Source organism: Mobula hypostoma, chromosome 9 (assembly GCF_963921235.1).
Source record: "Mobula hypostoma chromosome 9, sMobHyp1.1, whole genome shotgun sequence".
Taxonomy (NCBI): domain Eukaryota; kingdom Metazoa; phylum Chordata; class Chondrichthyes; order Myliobatiformes; family Myliobatidae; genus Mobula; species Mobula hypostoma.
In genome coordinates this window covers 17,862,648-17,883,675 of record NC_086105.1, presented here as the reverse complement: position 1 = coordinate 17,883,675, position 21,028 = coordinate 17,862,648, and the positions used below count along the sequence as shown (strand labels likewise).

General features: G+C 39.5%; 1 protein-coding gene across 3 annotated transcripts in view; it reads right to left on the bottom strand.

The window, feature by feature from the left end:
* tspan12 (tetraspanin 12) overlaps positions 1-21,028 on the bottom strand; it is a 70,994-nt gene that overhangs the window by 40,782 nt on the left and 9,184 nt on the right. Inside the window, exons 1-2 of one of the 3 annotated variants that reach the window (XM_063057820.1) lie at positions 2,362-2,514; positions 1,015-1,143 (exon numbers count right to left, since the gene is read on the bottom strand). In XM_063057820.1, the coding sequence (XP_062913890.1) occupies positions 1,015-1,080 (66 nt within the window). In that variant the 5' untranslated portion in view covers positions 1,081-1,143; positions 2,362-2,514. Of the gene's footprint in view, positions 1-1,014; positions 1,144-1,797; positions 2,252-2,361; positions 2,515-21,028 lie in introns of those variants that run through there. The other 2 variants (XM_063057819.1, XM_063057821.1) reach the window with 2 other exon arrangements.

Here is a 21,028-nt window from a genome sequence, read left to right as displayed (position 1 = left end):
GTCTTTTAAGGAATAAACCAGAATAGTTCCTGGTATCTTTTCATTTGAAGAGCTCAATTACATTCCCAATTCAGTGTTACGGTTCTCCATAAATAAATGACCCAACTGCGAACTGCATAGAATTAGCACCACAGAAGCAGGCCTTTTGATAGAAGCAGTCCCTTCCAGAGTTAATGATGCTCACAGGCACCCTCCCGCTCCACCGCCACCTAAACTTTCGCCTACTTCTTTCTCCCAAGTATTTTTTAACTGGTTTCCACTTAAGCGCATCTCCTTTCAAATTGCAGATAATTAATGAATATCCCCACAGTCAATTAAAAAAGCAAATAAATCCTAGAACATTTCCACAGTGTAATACAGTTTATGTAGCAGAGGATACTAGTTGGCACTAATGGGACCATGGGAATAAATAAAGCCATTGATGAGATGGGAGTGGTATCCTGGACAGTGATACCAAGGTGGAATTGGAACAAGGTGGTACCAATGACTGGAGTTGGGAAAGTCACACTCCACATCACTACCCTTTAGGCCCAAGAGGCAAAGATGCAGATCATGGATACATAGATACACTGCGACTTAATGTAAAAAAATGTGCATTTATTTTGCTTCAGAAACTTGAAGTTCTTTTGCATAATTATGGAAGTATCTTTGTAAGTTCAAACCTCAATTTGAACATTAATAGTATCGCAGATTTACATAAAATTTATGAACAATTATTGACCAAAACTATCAATATTTTGCGAAAATTAACCAGAGAGTAAATAACAGCAAGAGCATGCTGACTCGGTAGAGTTTGCTTTTCTGCTGATAGATATCTGCTCTATTTATCAGAAACAATCTTCACCCTCCACAATATCCAAAGTTCAGGTAGAAATCGATTAGTTCAACAATGATGAAAACGCGTTAGCAACTTCATAAAATTGAATAGGTTTTCGTGCCGAACATAAGGGCAATCGAATTCGATAGCAGCTGTGTAGACAGGTAGAGCTATCTAACTTATTTAATCATACTCACCCAGAAAAGGAAATTCAAGGCATAAAGAGAGCAGCGTAGACATTTAACGGAATCTTCCCTAGCCATTCTGACTGAACCTCAAGGGTGAACGCCATCGTCGTGTTTCACAACCAGACCATACCCCGTCATCTTAAAAAGACAAAAGGTAAACCATGACCATATGAAATAATCGGAGGCTCGATTACTACTTCAAAATCGATTTGGTTTTAAGTCCAGTTCTATGATGTTACGCATGGCTGTTTCAATTCTCATACTTACCAAAGGTACTGTATCATTGCAAGTAATACAGAACGAATGGATTCGCATGTATGTGTTAGCTCGCAGAATAAAGTCAGAACGTTATCACGCTTTAAAGTTATACTTTATACTTATACTTTATTGTCGCCAAACAATTGATACTAGAACGTACAATCATCTCAGCGATATTTGATTCTGCGCTTCCCACTCCCTGGATTACAAATATTAAAATAGTAAAAATTAGTAAATATTAAAAATTTAATTATAAATCATAAATATAAAATAGAAAAATGGAAAGTAAGGTAGTGCAAAAGTCTTACAATTATGGAAGTCTTACAAATGGTTTGTAAATTTTACAACAGCTTTGTGAACTTTTCTAAAGATGAAGCCAGTGTAACTGCCAAACCGGTATGGATTTACTTACTTCTAAACAAAATAAGCCTTTATATTCCTACAAAACAAACATCGTTGTTCTATACCACCGCAATAGAAATACACTCGGTCACTTGGATACCAATACATTCAGCTGACAGTTAAATTACTGACCTTTCTTTTTCGGTATTCATATGTTGCGCCAATCCATTGCATTTCGCACCGCTGAATCATTGAGCCACAATTACCTAATTCCAAGTGTTTAAATCCTTTGCTAACTTTCCCGATAAAATAGCACGTTACAATTGGTCGAGTAAATTAGTTCCTCCGCAGCTCGCACCAGGATGATTAACTCGTAACCCAGAATGCCTGGCAATGAATAATCTCCGCAACTGTCCGACCGGACAACTCATTACTTATTTACCAGCGACAAACCTCCCGTCCTAAGTATCTTCGACAAACAGCACTAAGAAAATATCAAACTGTGCGGTTTGTGGCTTTTAATCAATGCCTGTAATTCACCAGTGTTCAATTTACACTACCACGCGTCGAAATTTACAATATCCCAAACATAATTTCGGAGAAAACTGCACGCCGGAGTTTGCCAGCTGACTGCAGTGGAGTTTACCTACACTTTCAATAAAACTGGGCGTGACGTGTGATGTTCAACTTCCTGGTAGGGGAGAAATAGGTGTAAAACACAGTGCTCTTCGTAGAGATAGCACAATTGCAACTTACTTCGAGATTGGAGTAGTGCCCCCACACTGTCCTCTTTCGGTTCTTGCACTTTCTTTTCGCTTCTTGGCTAAACTCCTGCAGGAGCGGTATCCTCGCCCACAGCGGTTCCTTGAATTCCGAGCACTTTGACAGCCGAATCGACCTCACGCTGTGCTGAGCCTTTATGTCCAGCCTCCGAGCACTGGAGAGCTCTCGCCAGCTTCAGTACTGGTCTCATTATTTGCAGCCGCTGACGCCAATAGAGCTTCTGCTCCGCAAGCCACTCCAACTAAGTCTCTTCACCGTTTGAGAAATAGACCATAAATAAATCCGATTCTCCAACAGTACCGAAAAAGTGTCAAAATATCGATGCATCTTTTGTATATGATGCAAACTGGACGCATTAGGAGGAACGGTATTCTGTACGCTTTCCTTACAAACACTTCTCTGTTGGATTTGCTTCCCTCTTCAAGATACGTCAAAATTACCAAGTATATGTTCCTTCTCGATTACTTCTTAAATCCCTTCAAATCCTGATCAAGGGAAAAAAAAATAGTGCATTTGGCATTTGACTGCCGAGAGTTGGGAACACAGCGCAGGACAACTTGAAAACCAACCTCCCCTCCATGGACTTGTCCAGGATTTTGGCTACCTTGGTATAGCAGCCAAAGTAATCAAAGACCCAACCCAATCATTTTCTCTTCTTTCCCCTGCCCAATGTGCAGAGCATACAACATCCTGAAAGCAGAACCACCAGTCTCAAGAACAGCTTCGAGCCTACTGTTATAAGACGATCCTGTTCTCGTCCTCACGTTCTATCTTGTTTGGCGTTACACCCTATTGTCTGCCTATACGGCACTTCCTGTAACTGTAACACTTTATTCTGCATTACCTTAGACCACCTAATAGTAACAGGGACATCGAGGAGCAGATAGGGTGACAGATTCTGAAAAGGTGTAATAATAACAGGGTTGTCGTGGTGGGAGATTTTAATTTCCCAAATATTGATTGGCATCTCCCTACAGCAAGAGGTTTAAATGGCGTGGAGTTTGTTAGGTGTGTTCAGGAAGGTTTCCTGACACAATATGTAGATAAGCCTACAAGAGGACAGGCTGGTATCGGGAAATGAACCTGGTCAGGTGTCAGGTCTTGCATTGGGAGAGCATTTTGGAGCTAGTGATCACAATTCTATCTCCTTTACCATAGTATTGGAGAGGGATAGGAACAGACAAGTTAGGAACAGACAAGTTAGGAACGTGTTTAATTGGATTAAGGGGAAATATGAAGCTATCAGGCAAGAAATTGGAAGCATAAATTGGGAACAGATGTTCTCAGGGAAATGTACGGCTGAAATGTGGCAAATGTTCAGAGGATGTTTGTGTGGTGTTCTGCAAAGGTACGTTCCAATGAGACAGGGAAAGAATGGTAGGGTACAGTTACCGTGGTGTACAAAGGCAGTTGAAAATCTAGTCAAGAAGAAAATAAAAAGTTTACGAAAGGTTCAAAAAACTAGGTACTGTTAGAGATCTAGGAGATTATAAGGCTAGCAGGAAGGAGTTTAAGAATGAAATTCGGAGAGCCAGAAGGGGACATGAAAAGGCTTAGCAAGCAGGATTAAAGAAAACCCCAAGGCATTCTACAAGTATGTGAAGAGCAAGAGGATAAGATGTGAGAGAATCAAGTGTAACAGTGGAAAAGTGTGTATAGAACCGGAGGAGATAGCAGAGGTACTTAATGAATACTTTGCTTCAGTATTCACTATGGAAAACGATCTTGGCAATTGTAGGGATGACTTAAAAGTGGGTTGAAAAACTTGAGCATATAGACATTAAGAAAGAGGATGTGCTGGAGCTTTTGGAGAGCATCCAGTTGTTTAAGTCTCCGGGAGCAGATGGGATATACCCCAGGCTATTGTAGGAGGTGAGGGAGGAGATTGCTGAGCCTCTGGCAATGATATTTGCATCATCAATGGGGACAGGAGAGGCTCCAGAGGATTGGAGGGTTGCAGATGTTGTTCCCTTATTCAAGAAAGGGAGTAGAGATAGCCCAGGAAATTATAGACCAGTGAGTCTTACTTCAGTGTTTGGTAAGTTGATGGAAAAAATCCTGAGAGGCAGTATTTATGAACATTTGGAGAGGCATAATATGAACAGGAATAGTCAGCATGGCTTTGTCAAAGGCAGTTCATGCCTTACGAGCCTGACTGAATTTTTGAGGATGTGACTAAACACATTGATGAAGGTAGAGCAGGAGATGTAGTGTATATGGATTTCAGCAAGGCATTTGATAAGGTACCCCATGCAAGGCTTATTGAGAAAGTAAGGAGGCATGGGATCCAAGGGGACATTGCTTTGTGGATCCAGAACTGGCTTGCCCACAGAAGGCAAAGAGTGGTTGGAGACAGGTCATATTCTGCATGGAGTTTAGTGACCAGTGGTGTTCCTCAGGGATCTGTTCTGGGACCTCTTCTCTTTGTGATTTTTATAAGTGGCGTGGATGAGGAAGTGGAGGGATGGGTTAGTAAATTTGCTGATTACACAAGGGTTGGGTGTGTTGTGGATAGTGTGGAGGGCATTAGAGGTTACAGCGGGACATTGATAGGATGCAAAACTGGGTTGAGAAGTGGCAGATGGAGTTCAACCCAGATAAGTGTGAGGTGGTACATTTTGGTAGGTCAAATATGATGGCAGAATATAGTATTAATGGTAAGACTCTTGGCAGTGTGGAGGATCAGAGGGATCTTGGGGTCCGAGTCCATAGGATACTCAAAACTGTGCAGGTTGACTTTGTGGTTAAGAAGGCATACAATGCATTGGCCTTCATCAACCATGGTATTGAGTTTAAGACCTGAAAGGTAACGCTCCAGCTATTTAGGACCCTGGTCAGACCCCAATTGGAATTCTGTGCTCAGTTTTGGTCACCTCACTGCAGGAAGGATGTGGGAACTATAGAAAGGGTGCAGAGGAAATTTACAAGGAAGTTGCATGGATTGGGGAGCATGCCTTATGAGAATAGGTTGAGTGAACTTGGCCTTTTCTCCTTGCAGCGATGGAGGATGAGAGGTGACTTGACAGAGGTGTATAAGATGATGAGAGGCATTGATCATGTGGATAGTCAGAGGATTTTTCCTAGGACTGAAATGCCTAACACGAGAGGGTACAGTTTTGAGGTACTTGGAAGTAGGTACAGAGGAGATGTCAGGGGTAAGTTTTTTTTACACAGAGAGTGGTCAGTGCATGGAATGAGCTGCCGGCGACCTGGTGGAGGTGGATACGATAGGGTCTTTTAAGAGATTCCTGGATAGGTACCTAGGGTTACCCATAGCCCTCTATTTTCCTATGGAGCTTAGAAAAATAGAGGGCTATGGGTAACCCCAGGTAATTTCTAAAGTAGGTACATGTTCGGCACGGCATTGTGGGTTCAAGTGTTTGTACTATGCTGTAGGTTTTCTATGTTTCTATGAACCATCTCACCCAATTCTCAGTTTGCATTCTGCAAAGGCCACTTGCCTCTGGGCCTCACACTTTCAGATCATGGGAAGGGATGTCCTAATGTTATTGACTGAGGCAAAATAAAACTCAAAGGATCTCAAGTGAAGTCAGTGAGTATGGGAGGAGAAGCGCTAAAGATTGTCCAGTTGTTGATGTCATACTTGAAACAAGGAAGATTACGATTACACAAGAGATTCTGCAATGCTGGAAATATTGGATAACATGTAAAATGCTGGAGGAAATCAGCAGGTCTGGCAGCATTATAGAGGTTAATGAACAGCCCACATTTCAGGCCAAGATCAAATATTTCAAAAGACCAAAGGTCCTGATGAAGGGTTAGGTTGACAATGCTACCTGACCTGCTGAGTTCCTCCAGCATTTTGTGAATATTATGATTAATTCTTAAGTTTATCCTCCATCCCCTCCCAATGATCTATCTTTGACACCGAATGCGCTTCTACTCATCGACCAAAGCTGCAATTTTGCATTCCAAAAGTGAACTGACATCATTCCCAAACTCTTCAGCTTCATAGAGCATACGGTGTAGAAGCAGAATTACGCCATCCAGCCCATCGAGTCTGCTCTGAAATTCCATTGTGACTGATTCATTTTCCCTCTCGATCTCATTCTCCTGCCTTATCTCTGTAACCTTTGTCGCCCTGACTAACCAAGAACCTATCAATCTCTGCTTTAAAAATATTCAGAGACTGATAGTCGTGGGTGGCAATGAATTCCACAGATTCACCACCTTCTGGCTAAAGAGTTTCCTTCATATCTCTATTCTAAATAGAGACGTCTCTCCATTCTGTATAGCCCTTTCAATATTCAGTAGGTTTCAATAAGATCTCCACTCATTTTTCAAAAATCCAGCTAGTACAGGCCCAGAGACATTAAATGGACTTAAATGTTAACCCTTTCATTCCTGGAATCATTCTCATGAACTTCCCCTGGAACCTCTCCAATGCCAGCACATCTTTTCCTAGACAAGGGGCCCAAAACTGCTCACAATATTCCAAGTGTGGTCTGACCAAAGCCTTATAAAGCCTCAACATCACATCCTTACTCTTATATTCTAGTCCTCTCAAAATGAATACTAACATTACATTTGCCTTCCTTACCACCGACTCAACCTGCGAGATAACCTTTAGGGAATCTTGCACAAGGACTCCCAAGTCCATTTGTTCCTCTGATTTTTGAATTTTCTCCCCATTTAGAAAATAGTCAATGCCTTTATTCCTACCACCAAAGTGCAAGGCTATACGTTTCCCTACAGTACTATATATTCCATCTGTCACTGCTTTGCCCATTCTCCGAACCGGTCCAAATCCTTCTGTAGTCTCCCTGCTTCCTCAGCACGATCTGCATCTTCATTTATTTCTGTTCTTAACTTGCTGGTGTAACACAGGTGAGCAGAGATTATCTCCAATTAAATATTATGAAGATCCATTCCATATTCCATAGCCATCGTTTCCACCATCATCTGTAGTCACTGTCTCAGGTTGAATCAATTTGTTCACAGCCTCCAGTCTCTCTGATGCTGAACAAAACATTCAACCCTGGATCCGCTAGATCATAAAGATCATTGACCTTCAGCTCTATATTGTCCATCTTCACTTTTGCTTCATCTATCTGTTGCTAATACCCTATTTGTTTACCATTATTGGAAGAGAGATAGAGTTAACATCCCTGAGTCCGTGCAGCTGCTCTCCTCGTATGCAAATGAAAAAGTCTCCAATATTCTGAGATTCATGTGATTATTGGACTGTACTTTATATTGGTTTCCTTCAGATTTTTGATGTTTTCTTTCTTGTGGCCAATTGGCAGGTGGGTGATCTGTTAATTTTTATGTTAAAGAGGGGGTGGCGGTTGGGAGTTTGGTGCTACTGTCGCTGTTTTTTCTGGGAGTTACGGGGTTGGAGACTGTTATTGTCACTTTTTTCTGGGAGTTACGGGGTTGGGGACTGTTTTTCTCTGCAAATGACGGGGTCAGGGACTGTTATTGTCAAATGTTTTTTCTGCGAGAGATGGGGTCGGGGACTGTTATTATCACTGTTTTTTTCTGAGAGTGACAGAGTTAGGGACTGTTATTGTCACTGCTTTTTTCTGCAAGTGATGGAGTCAGGGACTGTTATTGTCATTTTTTTTGCTCAGGAGAGGGGGGATTTTGGGGTCTGCAGGTTTAGTTTCTTTTCTTTTTCATGCTGGGAGTAGAGTTAATGTCTTTTCCTCCATTGGCACCAATGGCTTTTCTGTATTTAATAGCTATCTGGAGAAGACAAATAGCAAAACTGTATTGTACATGCATACTTTGACAATAAAATGAACCTTTGACCTTTGACCAGATCAAAGACAATTCATCAAACTGAAATGTTAATTTTTTCTCTTCCCACAGGTTTGGCCTAACTTTCTGAGTACTTCCAACATTTTTCTGTTGTTATTTTGTATTTCCAGCATGTACTTTATTTTTTTCTCTTTATAATCGCCTCAACTGTAACATTGATTAGATGGCTAGCTTCCCAACTATCACTTCCAATAAATCTCCATCCAAAACACTTCGCGCCATTTTAATTCACATTAAATCCCATTCATCCATTCCTTCTGAGATTGTAAACAACAACAGCTTCCTCTCCATCAAGACATTCAATTTGAAATTGTCTTCTTCCTTTTAAAATGCTTCCATATCCAGCCCACCCTTCTATTCCACTCCACTGATGCTGCCTGACCTGCTAGTTTCCTCCAGCAGTTGATTTTTTTCTGTTCCAGATTCAAACATCTGCAGAATTTTGTGTCGGTATCCTTTTACATCTTTCAATTTAACCTTTGAAGAATCAATCGTAAATTTTGATGTCCTGTGCATCCCACATTTCCTTTTGCTTACCAATGGTGTGTGGACTTTGTTCATATCTTAAAGGTTCTTCCTATCCTTCCTCTACCCTTCTATCTCTTCCATAAGATGTATCTTAAAACCAACCCCTCAAATAAATTTTTGATCGCCTGTCCTAATCCTTCTTCCATTGACTCAATCTCACTTTTGATTTTGATATCGTACTCAGTAAAGGGTGCTTCATAAATATTAGTTGCTGACCTGGATATTGTATGTCCTGATGGGTGATGAATGATGTAATGCTAAAAATATTAAAATGTAACTAAGTATTGTTCAAAGATCCTCATATTATATGAAAATTAATAATGGGAAGTAGTACAAAGTAGAATTGCACAAACTTGTATTGGGTTAAAATGCTTAGTCTAGTGAAGCGACCATTTCGAACAACACTTAAGACTATCTCAACATTGATCTGGCTTTAAATAAAATTACAACAATGTATTTACATGCTGCTGATATTGAATTTCTCAATATGTGCTGCACATTTATATTACAGCATGGTAATTAAAGTTACCATTGTCATGCAATTTTGGAGAATTCCCTCATAGGAAATTAGGTGATTACTTATTTTAAACTATTCTGATGGAAAAAAGTGCCATAAACTGAAATGAAGATATTACTTAAAGTAAAAGCCCAACTAAATAGTATGAATACTTTTAAAGTAATTCAGCAAAACTGAAAATATATTTAAAATGAATAGTAAACATAACCAATAGTTTCTCAGTTGAAGAGGACAACCAAGTACTATAAAGAAACCGTTTTAATTTCAAATACCTTGTTATGATCTTGCACTATATTATTTAACTGCACTTCACTTTTTCTGTAGCTTTATTTTTAATTGGTATTCTTTTAGCCTGTTCTGCTTCAATGCACTGTGTAATGATTGGAGCTGTATGGACAGTATGCAAGACAAGCTGTTCACTGTGTCTTGCTACCATAAGACCATAAAATATAGGAGCTGAATTAGGCCACTCAGCCCATCGAGTCTGCTCCAATATTCCATCATGGATGATTTCTGTTCCCCCTCCACCCTTTCTTCTGCCTTCTCCCTGTAATCTGTGACACCTTGACTAAGCAATGAAGCTATCAATCTCCACTACCTAATCACTTAGCCTCCACAGCTGTGCGTTAATGAATTCCACAGATTCACCACCCTCTGGCTAAAGAAACATCTCCACAACTCTGTCCTAAACGGATGTCCTTCTATTCTGAAACTGTGCCCTCGGGTCTTAGTCTTCCCCACTATCAGTTACATCCTTTCCACATCTACTCTATCTACGTTTTACAATATTCAGTAGATTTCAATGAGATCCACCCTCATTCTTTTCAACTCCAGCAAATACAGGTCCAGAGCCATCAACACTCCTCATACGTTAACTCTTTCATTCCCGAGATCATTCTCGTAAACTTCTTCTGGACCATGTCCAATGCCAGCACACCCTTTCCCAGATATGGATACATGTGACAATACTAAACCAATACGAATAACAAAATGTCAATACCAACATTTTTTGGGGGGTTTTGGTAATGAGGAAAGGCTAGGTGGCTTGTTTTCCGAGCAGTGAAGGAGGCCTAAGCAAAAGTATATAAAATTATGAAGAGTATTGATAGGGTAAAGAGTAAGAAGCTTTTCTCCCAGCAGGCATATCTAAAGTAAGGGGGTGAAAGATTTAAGGGGTTCTGAGGAAGCACTCCTCCACCTAGAATCTAGAACTCACTGCCTGAAAGGGTGCTAGAAGCAGGTACGGTATGTTGATAACATTTAAATGGTATCTGGACGAGCATTTGAACTACCAGAGCATAGAAAGTTATCAACCATGTGCTGACAAATGGAATTATCTGATATAATTATCTTATATAAAGGTACTTGACAGTTGGCGTGAACATGGCGACCAAATAGCATGTTTCTATTATAATAATATCTGATTTAAACTAAGATTTGTGATGTTAAGTAATATATTTTTAAAATACGCAGTTATAAACTTTGGTAGAGCATACGTACTTTATATCCATAACATGGTACAGTTAGTTTGTTGGGAAATTTACAGAACAATATGTTAGTAGCACAAATGCATTAAATAAATGTCAACATTGATAATAAAGCTAAAATGCCATCAGGTTTGAATAAGGCAAAGAGCGATAGATTTAATAAGCAAATTCAAAAAATCATTAAACCATCTATGATCTGGAGGCAGTATATGCCAAAGTAAGGAAGATTTCATCTCACTTAAATATATTATGATACATGATTTTGTCTGTTTCTTTCGTATTAATGATTACATCTCTTACTACTTTAATTTCATCCATTTAACCAAGGTACCTAAGAATGATTCAATTTCTACTGAAATCAGGCTGGCATAAAGCTTTACACAGAGACGAAAAATATTCCTTGTGTTCATGGAAAGTCAGTGGGAATGACGTGTTCAGTCATGATCTTGATGAATAGCAGTACACACATGATCTACTCCTGAAGCTGTGCTGGTTGAACCCAGCTACAACAGTGATAAGACCAATGTTGCAGTTGGCTTCTACACCTCTGTATCAGGAAATAGAAATAGGTGCACTTTCAAAAACTCAGTTAAACTGTAATTCATCTACAAGTCTCCAGAATCCATTTTTCACATTCCCTAAAATAAGTGAAGTACGAACTTTTCGAATTTAAAGAAACAATTCCCAAAATGTTTCCTATAATTAGAAAATAAAGAACTTAGAAAAATATAGTTGGAGTATCTACAGTGTTGTCATCTTCTTCCTTTAAAATGTCATGGAAATCATCCAGCTCTGGGGATTTATCGTGCTTTAGTGCTGTCGTATTTTTCATTGCTATTGTTAGCTCACAATTAATTTTTGGTGATTTTATGCACTGTTCTTGGATGGTCATTATCTTGTCCTCTTACTCGAAATACTGATGCAAAATAATTATTCACCATATTAGCCATTTCTTTATTTTCCTTCACAAAATCACTCTTAATGGGTTCTTTAGTTTTTTTTCTGGAAACAAGTTCAAGAATCAATAAAGCATTACTTGGAGGGGAAAATATCCCTATTCTTATCCCTATGCTTGTTCTTATGGAAAGCCAATTATTAGAGATGGTGATTAATGGAAATGTAAGATTCAGCCATGATTTTGTTAAATGGTAGTGCAAGGTCAAAGAGCTGTACTTTATTGTCACCAAAAAATTGATACTAGAACGTACAATCATCACAGCGATATTTGATTCTGCGCTTCCTGCTCCCTGGAGTACAAATCGATAGTAAATATTAAAAATATAAATTATAAATCATAAATAGAAAATAAAAAATTGAAAGTAAGGTAGTGCAAAAAAATGCACCCATTCCTCGAGTTTTGCCAATTAATCTCAATGTTTACGGCTCTCACTTTTCATTATGTAAATATAAAAATCCTTTCTTTTCATTTTGATTTTTCTTGCAAATTTCTTCTCCTCAGCCTTTTTTAAAAACTCTTGCTACCTGGTGGTCATTGCAAGAAACACACAAGCTACACTGCAACAACAACCTATTGCCTTCAGTCAACTAGTCTGTATTCTTAGAGGCACAACCCATCAAAAGCCACCTTAATGAGCATCAACGGGTAGTTTAATAATTACTTAACAATACTCTGAATGGTCATTCCTCGTGCACTGACTTAAATAGTTTTCAGTTATAACTCTATTTTGGCTACCCCCAAGGCTCTTAAACATCTATAGTAGCAAGGGGTACTGCTCCTTTGCATTTCAGCATATTTTGTTCATCATGATTTCAATTACAGAACATCTTCAGTTAATATACATCTATAACATTTTGCATGCTATTTGTTTAATATTGCAATTGGAATGAAGGAGCAATGGTATACAGTATACAGTAAGCCCATTGACAGGTAGAGGGAGCACTTGAGCTTATTTTATCTAATCTGCTTTACTTTAGAAAAAGAAAAAATTTATATCACATTTACAAAACAAATAGCAATGTAGTTGATTTCTAAGCATGCATTAGGTATGTAAATATTTATATTAATACATAGAAATTTACAACAAATTATCAGACAAATTGACAATGTATATCTTATTACAACAAGCAGAAAACTGGCTGTCAGTAAAACTGATTATTTATCAAAGTAAGTAAATCACATAGTTATATATGTTTAAAACATTTTCAGAAATGTCAGTAAAACATTCAGAAATATTACAGCAGTAAGACAAGATGCAATAGCTAGTGAAACCTGCAATTAGGAATCAGATAACAAGTGTACTAACATGAATTTGGAAACTTTGTCATTGCAATTGGCAATGGAATAAATCTCATCCTTCAGAAGATAAAATGATGGACAATGCATGGTATTATAAAAATAATTGTTTACAAAATGATTATCTGCTTTCTATTGTCAAAAGCTTTAATTTTCCTCTTGGGCACACCAGATACACTACTCTCACTCTACCAACTGCAGAAAATGACTAGAAAGACACAGGTGAATATCTGAATGATTTCTATTGGTTTGGTACAGGCATTCCATTTTATTAATTGTGATGCATTATAGGGCATTCTTCTGAGTTCGAATATCTTGGTCTCAGTAATCAATTAAGCTTGAATGAATCTATTAAATCTCATCAAACAAATGAATATTCTTGCTCTGCCCATTTTTTTTTGTTACAGCACTCCTCAAAGCATTTACGAACTGAGAGGCAAATTAACACATGTTGCAAAGAATCTGGGAAATTACACAATAGGACTGTTCATCCATCACGTCCTTGGCAGGTAAAGACAAAAGCAACTACCAGTGTCCCAGTCTGATGAACTGCAGCTTATTACTTTTTCAAGGACATAGCCAAGTACTTTTCTGTCCCTACTTCCTTTTTGGACAATGTGTTCTGGACCTCCAACTCCACTGCTTAGACATATTCCAAGGAAAAAAATCTTTTCCCATTCTCCCTAATCCTTCTAGTTTTTACTTTAAATTATTGATGGTTGTTATTCAACACCAAATGGTTGCACACAAAAACAAAATAAATACGCTCAACATGTCTTAACAGATGGGAACAAATATAAGACCATAAGACATAGGAACAGAATTAGACCATTCAGTACCATTCCATCATGGCTGATTCATTATCCCCCTCAACCCCATTGTCAAGAACCTATCAACCCCTGCTTTATATATACTCAATCACTTCTATATACACTCAGTTCTGAGGCTGTGCCTTTGGGTCCTGGAGTTCCCATTAAAGGAAAAATCCTCTCCATGTACACTCTGCCTCAGCCTTTCAATATTCGATGTTTCAATGAGAATTTCCCTCATTGTTCTAAAGTCCAGTGAGTACAGGCCAAGAGCCATCAAATGCTCCTCATATGTTATCCTTTTCATTTCTAAAATCACTCTAGTGAATCTTATCTGGACCACTCTTAGATAAGGGGCCCAAGACTGTTCACAATACTCCAAATATGGTCTAACAAATGCCTTATAAAGTCTCAATATTGCTTTTATATTCACATCCTCTTGAAATGAATGCTAACATTGAAATCCCTTCCTCACCAGTAACTCAATCTGGAATTTAATCTTTAAGGAATCCTGCACAAGGACTCCTAAGCAGTCCCTTTGCACTGCTGATTTTTGTATTTTTTTCCTCAGTTAGAAAATAGTCTATGCCCTTATTCCTTCTACCAAAGTGTATGACCATGTATTCCATCTGCCACTTCTTTGCCATTCTCCCAATCTAAGTCCTTCTGCAGTCTCCCTACTTCTGCACTCAGCACTGCCCCTCCACCTATCTTCATATCGTTCAAAATTTTGCCAGAAAGCTATCATCCAAACATTGGCATATAACATTATAAGAAGCAGTCGCAATACATACCCCTGTGAAACACCACTAGTCACCAGCACCCAACCTGAAAAAGCTCCCTTTATTCCCATTCTTTACCTCCTGCCAATCAGCCAATGCTCTATCCATGCTAGAAACTTTCCTGTAATACCATGGGCTTTTAACTTGTTAAACAGCCTTGTGTGTGACACTTTATCAAAGGCATTCTGAAAATCCAAGTATACAATATCTACAAATTTTCCTTTGTCTATCCTGCTTGTTATTTCCTCAAAGAATTCCGAGATTTGTCAGGCAAGATTTCCCCTTAGGGAAACCATGCTGACTTTGGCCATTTTAATCATGCACCTCCAAGTACTCTGAACCCGCATCCTTAATAATGGGCTCCCAAATCTTCCTAACCACTGGGGTCAGGCTCTCTGGCCTATAATTTCCTTTCTTCTGCCTTCCTCACTTCTTAGAGTGACATTTGCAATTTTCCCATCCTCAACCATTCAAGAATCTAGTGATTCCTGAAAGATTATCACTAATGCCTCCACAATCTCTCCAACTACCTCTTTCAGAACCTTGGGTGTAGACCATCTGGTCCAGGTGACTTATCTACCTTCAAACCTTTCAGCTTCCCAAGCACCTTCTCCTTAGGCAGAACTACGATGGTGTTAAGACAGTGACGTATTCCAGATCATCTGTAGAAACAGCTTAATTTCTACCTTTAATGTCTCTCTTTTCCCTTTTCAAGGTGGATGGGGTTCTGTCAAAGACCTTGACCTACAGATGTACGCAAACTTCAGTTCTTTATGACTTTGGTTTCCACTCTCGCTGCTCACCAGCCGGCCATTTATCGATACCCCAAGAACACGGCCTAGAAGACAAGCTTACCTTCAGAGTACTGAGGCTTTGCGGCCCTGGGGATGTGCTGATTCTAAGCCAGTGCTGCTGTCTGAAGCATTGTGTGAGAAAATGGAATATCAGGAACAGCGCTTCAGCTGTTGGAAGGCTCTGTACTCGGATCCCCCCACCCCTCTCCCATTGGTAGGGGAGAGTTTGTTGCCATTCTCAAGTCAGAGAACTTGGGGAAAAAAAAGCAATATGGCAGATTTTAACAATGTTTAACAGTGTTTTTATTTGTCATGTTAATCTCTCCTCTCACCGTGTGACATCTCTCTGCCCCTTTATTGGGGAGAGAGAGAGAGCCTCTGGTATGTTGAATTGTCAGGTGAACAATTAGTTTTTGTTGTACTGCAGATCATGGTCTTTCTTGGGGGCTTTGCTATTGCTTGCTTGGTGGGAGGAGATGCTGATGTTTTGCTGAATTAAGTGGGGGAGGTGGTGGGTCAATGCTTTCCTGCTGCTTTTGGTATCCTGTTTTATAATATTTGCTGCTTACCTTCATATTCCATCCTTTCCCTCCTTATGGCTTTTTAGTTGCCTTCTGTTGGTTTTAAAAGCTTCTGAATCCTATAACTCCCCTCTAATTGTTGCTATGTTAGATGCCCTCTATTTTCCTTTTATGCTGTCTTTGACTACACTTGTCAGTCACAGTTACCTCTTCCTCCCTTTAGAATACTTCATCTTTGAGATGTATTGTCCCACACTTTCCAAATTGCTCCCAGAGACTCCAGCTATTATTGTTCTGCCATCATCGCTGCTGGTGTCCCCTTCCAATCAACTTTGGCCAGCTCCTCCCTCATGCCTCTGTAATTCCCTTTATTCCACTGTAATACTGATACATCTGACTTTAGCTTATCCCTTTTGTTACATGACTCAACCGTTGTAATAATGATCAGATAGGCACAGAGAGATCTATATTTACCAACACGTACTTTGCAATGGAAGAACACATGAACTTACACAACCAATACCTGTGTGCACACCTAAGTTTTCCTAACCTCCATGAACAATCAAAGAATAGAAAAGATATTACTATAAAAAGGAATTTCTGCTGCCAACCACATGTTCCTTGTACTCCAGTTTCAAATCTCCACGTGACTATAGGGCACATCACATCTACGACAATTGTCCTTCTACAGAGTTAACGCCTCCAGTACACTTGAAGCATCTGCTTTCATATCCATTTCTTACCAATTCAAATATTGCATTTCAGTATCATTGGTTGTAGGTCATGTCTCTGACCTTTAACACGTTTTTATTGGCTCTGCTCCAGGCCCAGCATCCATTCAATAAGAGGGTCTTCCCGCAAGTGACAATTGATAACTTATGGCTCTTTATTCTCAGTCAGCAAACAGCTTGATTCACATAGGGCAAATACGGACTCCAACAGTCAAAAACTTGTTTGTTATATCCAACCAAAAAACAAATCACAATTAACTTATTTGGAAATTACCTCTAGTCCAGCAGATAACCTGGAGCATCATTGTGCCTTCTTTAAAAAACTAGTCAAGCCAAGCGACTCACTCAAAATGGAGAACAGAGTGCCTTCACAAAATGACAGCCTCCATCTCCTCCCTCATGACAAGAACAAAGGCAATTGGTCCATCTGCTTCCACTGTCCTTGATTCATTCAAATTCACTCATTTGTAGACTATAGTTCTCTCTGGCCAACACTTTCAAACTGCAGGGTGAATTCAGAGAGCATCTTTGGAGACAGAAGCAAAATTTGACATTTTTGGTCAATGGCCCCTCATCAAATCTAAGGTAAAAATCAAACATTTTTTCAAGTTTTAGAAAAGGCGAAGCAATGGAAATAATTTAGGGAGTGCCTTGTTTTTTACTACCAACTAGGCAAATGACAGCTACTTCCACCATGATTCCAAATTGAAGTCAATGATTTCTAATAACCAGTTTTTTTACGTATTTATGTCAGCTAGCTCATTGTGATAATAGATCTTCAATGTGCAATGTTAACACTCCTCTTCTCTCCCCATAGAAGATGCCTGACCTGTTTTATTTATTGATATTTAGCAGTATTTCCAGCATGTCCTGCTTTTATCTAAAGAGTTTCTAATATCACAGTATAGAGAGAATGAACAAGGAGCATTTAGTTCTTTGCATTAAATTTCAGAGTCATGAAAGACTGCCTATTTTTTAACGCAAACACGAGGAAATCTGCGAATGCTGGAAATTCAAGCAACACACACAAAATGCTGGTGGGACGCAGCAGGCCGGGCAGCATCCATAGGAAGAACCACAGTCGACGTCTCGGCCCGAAATGTCGACTGTGCTTCTTCCTATGGATGCTGTCTGGCCTGCTGCGTTCCACCAGCATTTTGTGTGTGTTGCCTATTTTTTAATGTTCTTTTCATCATGTAACAATATTTTCACAAATGTGTCAGCTCATTCAAAATTAACCTTGTAAACATGCTATTAGGATTTTTTTTTACATTTTTGGTTGTTTCAATCGAAGTAGGCGAGTTTCAAGCTGATTGGTTTCAATCAAACCTGCACTCCAATTCTTCTCCCTATTGGGAAAAGAACACCTTGTTTTACCTCAAGGTATCTTAATTTAATGATAATGTCAAGCTTTTGATGCAAACATATAATTGCCATTACACTGAATGAACAAATATATGCAAATGTAATGGCTCATGAAGCTGTTGCTTGTTTAACAAATTAAAACAACATCTTTTAATACTTCAAAGTGTAGTTTTGTTGACAACAGTTGTTTTATCACTTTAGTTGACCATAGAACTTATTCAAGGATGGGAAATTCGTTCCTCAAATGTCAGTATCTCCAGGGATTTCAACAGATGCCATTATAATTAAATATAGAATCTGCCATCAATTTCATAGATTTCCAGAAATGTTAACACATTGCTATTTATTTATACAGTAAACTAAATTGAGCAATATCTTTTCACTTTTGTCAAAGTAAAGGTTTTTTAAGTGCTAATTCTTTTCTAACTTGTGTACCCAACCAAATGATAATGCAGATCATGATATCTTCACCTTAAGAGAATTCCCATTTCACAGGCTGATTCAAGAGGAACTTTTATGAATAGTTAGTGGAAGGTCAAAGTTATCTATTTCTCAGTCTAGATTAGTAGCATCCTACTGGTGGGGCAATAGTCCAATAAGCCCACATATTTACTAAGCACATTAAGGACATGTAATGCAATTCATTTTCTGTTTAAGCTTCAATAAAAGTCTGAATTGTGGCAGCTATTTTTCTTCCCTTGTTTGGAACCACAGCCATTCTCAACCTCACCATTGCTCCCATACCCTGTTGAAGTATAAACGTTGTTACAGAGCTTGACAGGGTAGTTATGGGGATATGGTGGCTGTGTCTTGAACCAGGAGTTAAAGATTGAAAATAAGGGGTCAGCCTTTCTAAATGAGGGCTAAAATGAGAAGAAAATTTCTTCACCCATATACTTTATACTTTACTTTTTACCTTATACTTTATACTTTATTGTCACCAAACTATTGGTACTAGAACGTACAATTATCACAGCGATATTTGATTCTGCGCTTCCCACTCCCTGGATTACAAATATTAAATATTTTTAAAAATTTAAAATAGTTAAAATTAGTAAATATTAAAAATTTAAATTATAAATCATAAATAGAAAATAGAAAAATGGGAAGTAAGGTAGTGCAAAAAAATCGAGAGGCAGGTCCGGATATTTGGAGGGTATGGCCCAGATGCGGGTCAGGATCCGTTCAGCAGTCTTATCACAGTTGGAAAGAAGCTGTTCCCAAATCTGGCCGTACGAGTCTTCAAGCTCCTGAGCCTTCTCCTGGAGGGAAGAGGGACGAAAAGTGTGTTGGCTGTGTGAGTCGTGTCCTTTATTATCCTGGCAGCACTGCTCCGACAGCATGCGGTGTAAAGTGAGTCCACGGACCGAAGATTGGTTTGTGTGATGTGCTGTGACGTGTTCACGATCTTCTGCAGCTTCTTTCGGTCTTGGACAGGACAACTTCCATACCAGGTTTTGATGCACCCTAGAAGAATGCTTTCTACGGTGCATCTATAAAAATTAGTGAGGGTTTTAGGGGACAGGCCAAATTTCTTTAATTTTCTCAGGAAGTAAAGGCGCTGGTGGGCCTTCTTGGCAGTGAACTCTGCTTGGTTGGACCAAGTCAGGTGATTTGTGATATTGACCCTGAGGAACTTAAAGCTTTTGACCTGTTCCACTTGCGCACCACCGATGTAAATTGGGTCGTGTGGTCCGCTACTCCTTCTGAAGTCAACAACCAATTCCTTCGTCTTACTGACGTTGAGGGATAGGTTATGGTCTTCGCACCATGCCACCAGGTTCTTAATTTCCTCTCCGTACTCAAACTCATCATTACGCGAGATACGGCCTACAATTGTTATGTCATCAGCAAACTTAAGATATTGAGTTTGATGGAAACTTGGCTACACAATCATGGGTGTACAGTGAGTACAGCAGGGAGCTGAGTACACAGCCTTGTGGGGCACCGGTGCTCAGAGTGATTGTAGAGGAGAGCTTGTCCCCTGCTTTTACAGCCTGGGTCCTGTCTGTGAGGAAGTTGAAGATCCAGCTGCAGATCTGAGTGCTAAGGCCCAGGTTCCGGAGCTTAGGAATCAGTTTATTTGGAATGATGGTATTAAAGGCAGAGCTGAAGCCAATGAAAAGGAGCCTTACGTATATGTCTTTATTCTCCAGGTGTTCTAAGGAGGAATGTAGGGCTAGAGAGATGGCATCTGCCGTTGACCTATGATATGAATGCTATAGTTATATACAGGCACAACAGTAGGAGTTCAGTCACTGGCTGTATTCACAGCAAAGATCAATAGATTTTCAGATGATATGGGAAAAAAAGATGCACTTTACTGCAGGAATGTGGTGCTGAGGTAAAAATCAGTAATGATTTTATTGAATGATGGAGCAGATACAACAGTGTGAATGTTCTACTCCTACTGTTGTTTGATATTTTCTTATACTGATTGAGGCCAGCATATATAGTAGTTAGTCCCATGTCATTTACTAAACTTAATTGCAGTGTTGATGTACTGCAGTACACTATATTGCGCACTAGCCCCTGCACCCCAATACATCATCTTTAGACATGTCTGCCAGCTGCAGCAACATCCCACCATTAGCCACATTTTCTCCCCATCTTTCCGCAGGATCCACACTCTCTGTGACTTCCTGGACAGCTTATCCCTTATACCCACCTACGTCCCTGATCCCCTGATTCCTGGCACTTTCCGCTGCAGCTGCTTTTATTTGCTTTTACACCTCCTCCCTAACCACCATCCAGGAACTAACACAGCTCTTACAGGTGAGGCAAAGCATCACGTGCACCTTCTCCAACTTCCGTCTACAGCATTCAGTAATCCCAATGTGGCTTCCCCACATCGGCGAGATGAAGTAGAAACTAGGCAACAAATTTGCAGAATACCAGCAATGGCCAATCTGAGCACCCAGATGCATGCCATTTCAGCTTTCCATTCCATTCCCACACTGACTTCTCCATCGTTGGTATTCACCACTGACTGCATAAGGCCCAACGCAAACCAGCGGAACTACAGTTCATATCCCATTTGTGTAGTCTGAAACCAATGGGATGAATAT